General features: G+C 40.8%; 3 protein-coding genes across 3 annotated transcripts; 2 read left to right on the plus strand and 1 right to left on the minus strand.

Moving 5' to 3' along the window:
* The first annotated feature begins 197 nt into the window (after window positions 1-197).
* LOC117765328 (small integral membrane protein 4) lies at window positions 198-3,569 on the plus strand. Its single transcript, XM_034591787.1, has 2 exons — window positions 198-534; window positions 2,937-3,569. The coding sequence occupies exons 1-2, from the start codon at window positions 381-383 to the stop codon at window positions 3,026-3,028; spliced, it is 246 nt and encodes an 81-aa protein (XP_034447678.1). The 5' UTR covers window positions 198-380; the 3' UTR covers window positions 3,029-3,569.
* ognb (osteoglycin, paralog b) lies at window positions 3,142-5,211 on the minus strand. Its single transcript, XM_034591784.1, has 6 exons — window positions 5,031-5,211; window positions 4,868-4,943; window positions 4,428-4,592; window positions 4,137-4,339; window positions 3,941-4,033; window positions 3,142-3,842 (listed from the first exon to the last, which is right to left on the minus strand). The coding sequence occupies exons 1-6, from the start codon at window positions 5,127-5,129 to the stop codon at window positions 3,675-3,677; spliced, it is 804 nt and encodes a 267-aa protein (XP_034447675.1). The 5' UTR covers window positions 5,130-5,211; the 3' UTR covers window positions 3,142-3,674.
* Window positions 5,212-7,004: 1,793 nt separating this feature from the next.
* On the plus strand, window positions 7,005-11,501 carry LOC117764408 (14-3-3 protein beta/alpha-1-like). The gene is given in 7 exon segments (XM_034590152.1): window positions 7,005-7,282; window positions 8,409-8,653; window positions 8,655-8,711; window positions 8,834-8,957; window positions 9,170-9,333; window positions 9,486-9,581; window positions 9,673-11,501. Coding segments are annotated over 6 exon segments (735 nt in total). The 5' UTR covers window positions 7,005-7,282; window positions 8,409-8,416; the 3' UTR covers window positions 9,730-11,501.
* Window positions 11,502-11,552: the final 51 nt, after the last annotated feature.

Here is an 11,552-nt window from a genome sequence, read left to right on the forward strand (position 1 = left end):
AGTCAAATATGAATAGAGAAATATTTGAATTTAGTGTAACATCAAACATGTTGTCTTGCGATCATGATCTGCATCTAAACACATTCGGCTTCATCCGTGGTTTAAACGATGCGGCCTGAACGCAGCATTGCGAGTGGTGCGTTCGTTTAAACTTCGAATTCCGCGCTGCCAACCCTTCTGCTCATAGGCTCTGCTCCGCACTCCAGCTCACTCCGCTCATCCGCTTTACGCCGGATGCCTCAGCGAGCGCGCCCCGTCACGTCCGTCTCTCATAACACACGTGAAGGACAAACAGAGGGTCCACGCTGTCCTGTCCTCTCACTAACTCACATTGTGCAGTTTGATCTGTTTACCCACGTGTGGCATGTCCCTTGGCCAGGATGCTTCGCCAGAGTCAAACACTCAAGTACTTCCTCAGCCTGGTTCCGGGTAAACGTCGCCTCGGGACGTACCGGTTCCTCCCCGTCTTCTTCTGCATCGGAGGAGTCATGGAGTGGATCATGATCAACGTGCGGATCGGAAGAGAAACTTTCTGTGAGTGAAACGTGAGGCGAACTGTTAAGTGGTGAAGTCCCTTTAACCAGGTATCCAGCTAGCGTGTTGTTAGCATGTTAGCCTCTGTGTTTACCTGTGTCTGTGGATACAAAACACATGAGTACACCTGGACGTGTCAAGCTGTCACCTGATCTGCGTCCAACACGTTCAGCCCCGCCATGTTGGGTCAAATGTTACATGTCCGCCAACCTGCTCATCTTCACTTCACATGTTTAAGCTAATGTCGCCATGTTCTACATTGAAGCTGTTACCATGGACGGATTGACCTCCGTGGCTGCCCCGGGGCAAACACCTGTCCTTGGGCCTCTAATGCCCCCCCTCCCCAGTTCATGTTAAATTATTAGTTTGATAAGATGAATAGATTCATATAAACCATTAAATGAATTGGTAACCCCTTTTCTCCATTTGATAAATTACTCACACAGAGATTCTCAGTCTTTTGTCTGAGTAAACTCAACATCTGTGTCTCTTTGAGCGTCACAACAGGGAATTTTAATATGTTCATGTTGGTGACGTATTATTTACTGAGCAATTGATCGATTTAGTAAAGAAAATAAATGTTGGATGTTTTCTTCATGAAAATAATTGTTGGTTGCAGCCTGACAGTTCACCTGCGACTGAATACTGCTCCCCATGGTCTCTAACAGCAAACTGCCTGTGTATTCATTATTATTATAACTACACACTGTAATAATTATTTTATTCAAAACGGGACATATTGGAGACGTTTTATTAAAACAATATTACAACAACACAAGACTAGATTCTGACCCGTTTAGTTGGAATCCACCCTTGTGTGTTGACTAATCTTGTAAACTTAGTTTATGTGCAGGGTCTTTTTAATAGCATTAGATTTTCTTTTAATGACCGTGAAACAGGTTAATAATCGTTTCATTGTTGTAAATCTTTGTGGTATTAAATAGTCTTAAAGAGTATTGAATTCAACCAGGTCAATGTGCAGAAACTCGGCTATGTCAAACAGGTCAGTGAGAAGTAAACCATATAGCAGTATAAAAAGAAATGCTCAAGTATATGTTACTCAAATGTAGTATTTAGGAACAGTTATTGAGTAAATGTACCTTTATGTCCTCTTTATAACTTTGTTGACATTATCTGTCTGCAGTTATACTTGTAGACAGTAGATTTACCACAGAGTTACTCAAAAGACTGAAAAGAAAAAAAGGAACCCTTGTTTTTTTCTTCTCTCACTGACTGAACCCATATTGCATTTTTCCAGATGTGCTCAAACCTGCCATTTCTGGAGAACTGAGAGCGCTATTCTCTTCTGTTATAAAACGAGAAGAAAAACAACCCTGCACATTTTCTCCTGTTTTAGGTCATATAGGGATACAGAGAGATGTTTTCCTCTGCAGAAAGCAGACATGTGACAGTAGGAGAAAGCACAAATGGAACAGAAAAAAACCAACACTTTCAATGGAATTTGGTACTGACGTTCGTTACATGGCAGTTTGAATTGTCATATGTTGAACAAATTTAACCGATGATGACTCAGGGCTGTTGGAATAAGCCTTGACAGAGATAAAAGCAACCTGGAACGGGCTGATCTAAACGAAATACAGTCATTATTACAGTCATAGAGTGTTTTAATTATGTGTTTTTCCTATTGTGAGAAGCCAGAACAGCTGCGCTGGGAAGAATTGGTCTGTTTTGCATTTTGGCTCATTCAGGGCACCTGAACAAAACGAAAAGAACAGAACCACTTTTCATTTTATTATTAACATCTGTATGTTTGAGTGATGGAAAAATAGTCAGATCCTTTACTTAAGTACAAATACTGTTTTGAATTTTCAGACTTTTTGATGGGATATTGGATAGTTGGAGCAAATGGATTAAATATTGATAATCATTGGGAGCTGGCTCTTCCAGCGCCGTCTCAGCCGACACTTGCTGCACCAGACGTAGGCTTTCCCGGGTCAGATTTGAATGCCTTCCCCTGATGCTGGGGTGACATTTATCAACAAATAATCACTATTTGTTGATATCTGTTAAAAACCTAGAATTTATAAGAAATGAAAAACTAGCAATTTTAATCTTAAAAGTCAATAGTAACTGAAACTGTCAGAGCAGAATGTGTAATTATCAGAGAGAGAATTTCTCTCTGAAATGTAGTGGAAGTTTAAAGTAGCATTAAATGGAAATACTCAAGTACCCGAATGTCAAAACTGTAAATTGTACTTGAGTAAATATGCTTAATTACTATTCTACACATTTATTAGTTTGATATGTCAAACTGCTGTTATTATGAATAAGGCACGGATGTCACACATCAGCCATTCACAGTGTAGTCGAATGTAGCTTTTATAAATCTATATTACAGACATCTTCATTTCAGCTTCTTAAATGTATTTTTCTCTTGCCAGACGATGTCTACCGAAGAAAACAATCCGAACGGGAGTACCAGCAGAAGATAGCAGATGGACTGATTGTTGTCAATGAGCCTGCAACCAAGTGAACAACAGTCGGATTTAAAGTGGACTAAACATGTCGTATTAGGAAATATACTTGGACTCTGGTTTATTACAACCACCGTATCACAGTTATAAGCTGTCAGAAAGACGCTGATGATCTCTTCCAACATGCAGCTTTTATTGTTTATATCTTTGGTTTAAGAAACAGCAACACACAAAAGCTGAAAAAACAAAACAAAATCACAACAAACGTCATATTTATTCATAACAACCACAACCGGATCTCAGTATTGGTTTGACAGTGAATCTGTAAAAATGTTGCTGAGCACCTGCCAAGACGGCAAAGTCTCAGCCTAATTGTAACAAAATGAAAAGCTACAAACATATTGTGTTTATTGACATCTTGGATGGTTTTGCACGGATTTGTCTTACACTGGCAGAAAACACCGATAAGAAACAAAAACACGAGCTCTGTCTTCCCGTCTGTTCAATAATTTCATCATTTCTGTCATATTCTACAAAAAAACGTTGCATCATCTTGAACTGTATTGTAAATTTGAGTATATAAAATGTAACTTAAGAACAGTATTTTGTTCGTGGTATTCTTACTAAGCGTCCGTCTGCATCAGTTTACATAGATCAACCTCCCTCGCCCCCTCTAAGGTTTGAAAAAAACATGCTTTGGTCATTTCAGTTCCATCCGAGAGGGAGATACTGCAGACAGATGAAGCTGTTGGGGTGCTGCGACAGCTTCAGCGGGTTCCCGTCCAGTCTCACCTGGTCCAAGTTGTGGCGGATGTAGTGACTGGTGTTGCCTTTGCAGAATGTTTCATCTGTTATTGTTGAGATCTTGTTGTTCTGCAGGAGATCAACCCAAGGACACAAAATTATGGCTCCACTGACTCCCCGAAGAATTAGGATTTGCTGTTATTTCAGTGAATTGCGGATGGACTTACGTGCAGGTGCGCAACATGAAGAGACTCTGGAAGTTGGGGCACTGCTGTCAGTTCATTGTTTCCAAGGTAAAGATATGCCAATCTGGTGAGTTTCTGCAACAACAAAAGGATCCAGTGTCTTAGATCAGGCCACTTTAACAATTATCCAAAGTGCAAAATGTACTTTAGCATGAGATGATTTAAATCGCTCACTCACTTTAAAAGCTGTTGCCTTTACACCCTGGGTTCTAAGCTTGTTGAAGTTGGCATTAAATGACACTAGCTTGTTGGGAAGTATTGGCAGTTTGGTGAGTTTATTGTCTGTGAGAGTGAGCTCCTCAAGATTGAGAAGTTTGGAAAAAGTTCCATCTTCTATGTCAGCGATGAGATTCCCAGTTAGATCAATTACTCTTATTGTGGCTGAAACAAACAAAACAAAGGACAGAGAGCTTGCAAGATGACATTCACAGAGGGAAAATCTGTAGAATATTTTAACGATTGTATTCACCCATGTCTGCAAAGTCTCGATTGCGAAGTTTTGTGATTTTGTTGAAGCGTGCGTAGAGATATGTTGTTTCCTTGGGCAGTGCTGGGACAGATGACATTTCAGGAGACACATCCTCACAGTAAACAGATCCAGTCAGGCAAACACACAGTAGACACGTCGGCAACTCTGAAAAGATCACATTTCTTATTTCAAATCACATTGGCTTTATTTTTCACCATTTTTTTTCTATTTGTTCTTTGAATAAGTTGACTAATTGGTCCCAGCCATGGGACTGGGCAGCTGAAACGCTCCACATACAGTTTAGCAGAGGACACTTGATCGGCCCCATTATTACATAATAGCTACATCCACAAAAATGTGGGAGAATTCCTCAGCAAGTGTTGCATAAGCTGCTTTGAAACTGTTGTTGAAAACTATTAATCAGTTGAAACAAAACTTACCATCAGCTTTTGGATCGGCTGGGTCAGTGTCTGATTCCTGAGGCAAGGCATAGTCGGGATACTTCATAATGTCTCTCTGCAAAAAGAAGAAATCGTCCTCATAACAGCTTCTCTCAACTCACGACACTTGTGCATTTCCAAATGCAAGATATATATTTTTTACCCCAGGTTTTCTTGCTTCCATGTATTCATGTTGTGCTGCAGAAGACCGTATCCACGGGATCATAATAGATGTGAAAATTAAAGTCCTTAATTGCATCATGGTGTCTTGGAGGGAGAAGAGAGCGCTGTCTGCTAGACTGAGTTCTGAGGTACATGTGAGCAGGAAAAGTTTCCATCCAGTTTTTATTCAGCTGCCAGTGAGAAAAGGAAACAGACTTTAACTCAATACATGCTGCATTTGTCTCCCTCTCAGTGTTTATTATGACACTTAAGACTATAATGCTTTATTTATTTTTTCTTTCGCAGCAAACACAGTAAATCACATGGAGCACAGAGTTATGATTAAAATATTGGTAGAGGGGAAATCACCAAGTAAAGCTGTTTTGACATTTTACCGTCAGTGACAAAAGAATGTTTTACTGGAAAAACAGAGAGCGCAGGTTCCAGTTACTGGTATAAAAGGAATTGCCAAAGCAAACACAGAACTGGAGAGAAAACTATTTTGAATTTGTCTGTTTTTCAACTTAAAACTTCTTGTCACATAACAACTTATTAGGTCAATACGCTCTGTCCTTTCAGACGATAGCTCACTTTCCCATGAAGGAACAGACATTTAAAGGCTGATGGAATATTTTTATTTAGCTTGTTTATTAATTATTTTTCCACTGTGTGAGTTCTAAATTTGTTACAATATTTCTCCTTTCTGAAATTAGATGATTATTTTACACTTCAAGCAGCTGGACAGATGTTCTCTTTAACAAAAAAATCATATAACACAGTTTTGTTAGTTAAACTACCAAAAGTGCAAAGTGACTTTTTCCTATTGCAGGCATGAGTTAACATTATATGGGAGGTGTCCACACATCTCACCTGGAAAACACACTTGCTTTAAAGCAAACCATTACAGCTACTCTGCATGCAGGGAAAGGCCAGTTAAGGCCACTCACTGAGATCATGACTGTTTTTTGCATAACATAAACCAATCAGATGGCCATCTCCCATCCACTTTAAAACCAGATGGTAGATTATTATCATAATGGTGGATTTGCCAGCTAAAGAGAGAACTTTCCTGCAGAGGAAATGGATCTGCTCCTGTGCAAAGTGAAAGCACGCAAGTGTGTGTGTAATAAGCAGTTAGGCTCACGTTTCTCTCTTGATAACGCAACTTTAAAATAACAATAAAATATGGTGCTGTTGACTTCAGACCCGATTTCTTTGGTCAAAAGTGCAATCGCTCTCCACCTCCTTAAGATAGAGAGGCACTAACAATACTTCTGACCACATCTCATGTTAAGATGGGCATAAGTGCATTTGCTGGACAAGTAAACATCAACTGCAGTGTGTTTTGTCCTGCGTGTGAGATCAGGCTGTGGGTGTGTCGTAATCAAAATATTGATGCTCAATTGTGCAAGTATGACAGCTCTACAGTGAAGTTATTTTTTCCATCTTAATGTTAATATACAGAGGGCAACTGGTAAAAGAATGCAGCAGTGTCCTTGTGCAAGCTCCAGAGGTGCTGTTCACCTTGACCTTTGAATGTGATGTGCAGGATGGAAAGCAAATCCAGCTTTATACATAAACATGGATACAGCATGATGCATTAATACAGCATCATTATTTAGCTGTAATCAGAAAATAATTTAAACTGTGATTAAATAGCAATTTATTAATACAAATGACCCCTTGTAAGTCTCCCAATATGTTTAAAACATGTGCAAATGGCCCCAGTGTGAAAGCTGAAATACCAGAAGATGTTTAACCCACAGCTGTGTTTTAAAAACATCTGGATGATGAATGAACACATCCCATTCATTTGTGTTCTTTCGCTTTAGGAGAATCCACAGACCTCAATCTGTTTAAATCTATATATCTGTGATTATAACATCTGACTGTGATATAATCCATCTGAGTTGGCTACATCAAGTGAGGATCTTCATTCGTACTCTGTTGCTGAGCAGCCGAGGAGAGACATTAAAAAACGGGGGCTTTTATAAACGTGCTGGTGTGTCCCTGTTTAATCAGACTGGTTGTGTGTAGCTACACGGTGTTTGTGTGGAGCTGCGATCGTCGTGTAGTTTCAGATGTGAGCTGAGGGCAGATGTGCGGTGAGAGAAGAGGAAACAGAAGTGCCAGTGTAACGGAAGTGGTACTGCCCTGAACGAGACGCTGACCTAACGGAGGACGGAGGCTGCATCGTCCACAGAGAGGAGAATAAAAGCAGGAGCAAAAAAAAAAGATAAAGTCGTCAATATTGTGAGTATAACGACCCCGCGGGCACGAGTAGCGATTCTTCGCCCGTGGCTCCGCGGCGGAGGAGCCATTTCATCGCGTCCGGTTGAATCCCGAACGCGAAGCCATCACGCTAACGGAGCGGTGCTAGCTTGATCTGTGAAAGGCTGGCCGTGCTAGCCCGCTGGTTCGCGGTAGCATCCGCTGCTAGCTTAGCGCTGGGATTCCATGACACTTTGTTCCGACAGGCTCGGCAGCCTGGGCGGGCCGCGGCGCAGCCCCCCAAAATGAATTAAACGCCACATTAATGCACCTCAGCGCCATATTCCCCCCTCGTGTGGTTATTAACGGCAACATGGGCTCGTTGCCTGCGTCCCAACCGTGGTTTTTTTCTCATGGAAAGGCCGCCGTTGCTTGTGCTGGCCTAGCTAACCACCGTTACCGTTAGATAGCGGCAACCACACAGCAGACGACGGTGGCTAGATTCGCTGCTAGCCGCTCCGTTGTCACGAATACGACAGATTAGCTCCAGCAACAATGTCCGCCCCAGTTATGTCGTTGAGATGTAATGGGAATAAAACCAGCGATGCATCATGTCGGTTGTAGTTAATGAAACCGACGCTAGCAGTCGCTGAGCTAAATGTCACCCCAGCATCAGGGGAGGGCATTAAAATCTGACCCGGGAAAGGCTACGTCTGGTGCAGCAAGTGTTCGGCTGAGACGGCGCTGGAAGAGCCAGCTCCCAATAATACAGGATAACAGGTGTAACCAGTGATCGGTGAACTGGGATCTGCCACATGACGATCAAATATTTCAATAAATAATCATATTCAGGAGACAGGATTTGAGAGCCATGACTAGCTAGCTGCTAACCTTAGCTAGTGATGTGTATGGTTGACCCACTTGCCAATGGGCCCAGTTCGCAGTGCCTCCCTTTCCATTGAATCCTGTGGTTTCTTCCATTTAAAGATGTGATTTAAAGCAAAAATCAAATCAGTTTATAACACACTTCAGAGTATTTGTAAAGGTGTAATGAATGTATAATTTAAAGGACATTGTGATACATGCATCCTTGTCTGTTGATTAAATACATGCATACATACCACACACTACATACATGACTTCTAATGCTGTGTTTTCTTTTATCCAGTCTAGAAGATGGATAAGAGTGACCTGGTGCAGAAGGCCAAGCTTGCTGAGCAGGCTGAGCGCTATGATGACATGGCCGCAGCCATGAAGTCGGTGACAGAGCAAGGTGGGGATCTGTCAAACGAGGATCGCAACCTTCTCTCGGTTGCCTACAAGAATGTGGTAGGGGCACGCCGCTCATCCTGGCGCGTCATCTCCAGCATCGAGCAGAAGACCGAGGGCAATGACAAAAAACAGCAGATGGCAACGCGAAATACCGGAGAAGATTGAAACCGAGCTGCAGGAAATCTGCCACGATGTGCTCGTAAGGGTTTCTAATTTCTTGTGTGTTCGAAAACAGTGTAATTCTTATATTTGTGACGACAGTACACCTGTGCTATTAAGCCTGAATCTCACTAAACTGAAACACGTCTATGTTGTTTTCAGGGCCTACTGGACAACTTCCTTATTGCCAACGCCTCTTCTGCTGAAAGCAAGGTGTTCTACCTGAAAATGAAAGGCGACTATTATAGATACCTGTCTGAGGTTGCATCCGGCGATACTAAGAAGGGTAAGTGAAGACATAATCTATATGATGATTGTGCTCCAATATAATTATATGATTATTTGTGTGACCAGTTATGTGTACCGTGACATTTCTTTCCGTTTTATTCTTTGCATCTTTTTTGTATTTTGCAAACAAAAAAGAAAAAAATATGATACCAATATAAGATGTATTGGAAATGATGACATTGATTTTTTTTGTTGTTTTTCTGCCCACAGATACAGTGGACAATTCCCAACAGGCCTACCAGCAAGCTTTCGACATTAGCAAGGGGGAGATGCAGCCGACACACCCTATTAGGCTTGGTCTGGCCCTCAACTTCTCAGTCTTCTACTATGAAATCCTCAACAACCCGGACAAGGCCTGCAGCTTGGCTAAGACGGTATGAAGCAGTAAAGCATCGCAAATTGCCCAAAATATCTCATTACTTAGATACAATGGAAGCTAATTTCAAGCGTTTATTATCAAACAGAGTTAACGGGATGCTTCCAGATGATACAAGTTTAATTAACAAGTGGAATCTCTGAATTTCAGGCATTCGATGAAGCCATCGCTGAACTTGACACTTTGAACGAGGATTCCTACAAAGACAGTACCCTGATCATGCAACTACTAAGGGACAACCTGACCGTGAGTTTTAAACCTCATGCTTTTTAAAACCTCTCTGTCCTGATGTGTTTATTCAAAGCAAATCATAACGTTGTCCTCTCTCTATTTCTAGCTGTGGACATCAGAAAACCAGGCAGATGAGGGAGAGACTGGAGATGGGGAAAACTAATGGAATTGCACTGTTAATCCACCTACACTCTTATCTTAAACACAGACAGCTTATATACATCCCCCTCCACTCCATCAGCCCCTCCCACTTCTGTATGACAAGCAGCCTGAATTGCTCCTGACCAACTAGTTTACCCCTCTCAGTTCACTGTGAGGTGACAGGCTAATTTTCAGTTGTTAGCAGATTCAGTCACTTTGTGGAAACATGTCGTATTGATTAGTGAGTCCATGTTGCTGTTGTTTTTGTCGGCTTTGTGTGTAAGTCTGTATGTAGTGAATGAGCGAGTGTGAAAGGATGCGAATGACTGTGCGTATGATCTAGGGGGGAGGGGGGTGTTGTGAATTCTAATCGTCCTTCCAAATTCCTTTGTCCCAACTAGTTTGTTGTGCATTTCTCATCCCTTTTTTTTTTGTTACTTTTCTTATTTGTGATTCCTCATGATATTTACAGGTTTTATTGTATGGTAATTGAACTGGCAGTTGATTTCCACCAAACACTGTGATGGTAGGCATTTCCATTTGCTTCACAACCCCCCAAAAAACCGTTTTGTGTTTGAATTTCCAGACACATCCAATCCTGTATTCAACTAACTGCAATTCTGCTGTGGGCTCATACAGAAAGGAGGCAGGCTGTATTGTGACACTGACATCTTGGTGTAATGCTTCTTGATCTTGTTCACAAATTTCACAGTTTCAAAGTTCCAAGGGCCCTTAAATTGTCATTGTTAGATCTGTTCAGACATAAGACATTCCACATAATTAGGCTTTTAAAAAGGCAGTGATCCTTTTTATGTTTTTTTATTTTATTTTTTTAAACTAAGTACGGATTGTCATTGTAGTTTCACTGTTCAGGTGCTGCTTGATCTCAGTACAATGAAAGATGTTTGTGCGTAAATGTGGTTCCATGTATTTTGCAGGATTGACTATCATCTGTATGTAAAACCTAAAGTAACCTTTTTATTGATGTTAATTGAAATGTCTTACCACACTGTATCAACCCTGCTTGCAAAATATTCCTCTTAAAGCGTTTGCTTTATCCCAAAAAAAATTGTTGTGCCTGGCTTTCTCTTGCAGCCTCTATTTTCATTAGGTGTCAGCATCTGCTTGATGTTTTTAAGAAATCACAAAAGAGAATGAGTTAGACTAGACTAGCTTTTTAACTGGTTGACGTCAACCTCATTAATTTTTTTTTTAAACCAGGTGCATCACTCTGCTGTTAAAGGTAGTCGGTGTGAACAATCACCTCAAAAATCAGGTTTCACATTTTGATGGTGCGATCTGGAAAGAAGCTCAGTGTCACAATACCATTCATCACCACTACATTCCACATATTGTAGTTGAAGACACCATTCCACATCATAGCTGACAGTCTCTTTACCCTGACAATGCTCCAATAAATTGAAATAATCTTCTGTTGGGGGAAAAAAAAAAAAAAAGTCAATTTATTACTATGCTTGACGAAAATGCAGTTAGTGAATGTGGAACGAAGCCTGTCTGTATATCAGGTATCTACTTGCTTTGTTTTTACTGACAAGTCTTATGGCTAAACATTTGCTTCTGTAACAGTCTATTACCCAGTGCACACACGTGGTTGTGAAAATTTTAGATTAGTTCTGAAAAGCAATGATGACATGGAGATAAACAATGGTTGGTGTAATTCTAGCTTTGTGTTTATGTATCTTTAAAACCATTCTAGTTTCACTATACGTGTAAGAAATAGGAAAAGTGTCAAAGACCATTCAGTGAAATAAAGTTTCGTTTAAGATAACGGGGGAAATTACGTCTGCATTTTTATTCACAAGGAACATTTTTATTAAAAGCGAT

Source organism: Hippoglossus hippoglossus, chromosome 7, assembly GCF_009819705.1.
Source record: "Hippoglossus hippoglossus isolate fHipHip1 chromosome 7, fHipHip1.pri, whole genome shotgun sequence".
NCBI lineage: Eukaryota > Metazoa > Chordata > Actinopteri > Pleuronectiformes > Pleuronectidae > Hippoglossus > Hippoglossus hippoglossus.

Excerpts from the sequence above, each read along its gene's own strand:
- ognb (XM_034591784.1), bottom strand. The coding sequence starts at position 5,129 with ATGATGCAATTAAGGACTTTAATTTTCACATCTATTATGATCCCGTGG. Across the intron at positions 4,593-4,867 it reads AGCCGATCCAAAAGCTGATG|AGTTGCCGACGTGTCTACTG; the intron begins GTAAGTTTTGTT and ends TGATCTTTTCAG. Across the intron at positions 3,843-3,940 it reads TTCATGTTGCGCACCTGCAC|AACAACAAGATCTCAACAAT; the intron begins GTAAGTCCATCC and ends GATCTCCTGCAG.
- LOC117765328 (XM_034591787.1), top strand. The coding sequence starts at position 381 with ATGCTTCGCCAGAGTCAAACACTCAAGTACTTCCTCAGCCTGGTTCCG. Across the intron at positions 535-2,936 it reads GATCGGAAGAGAAACTTTCT|ACGATGTCTACCGAAGAAAA; the intron begins GTGAGTGAAACG and ends TTCTCTTGCCAG.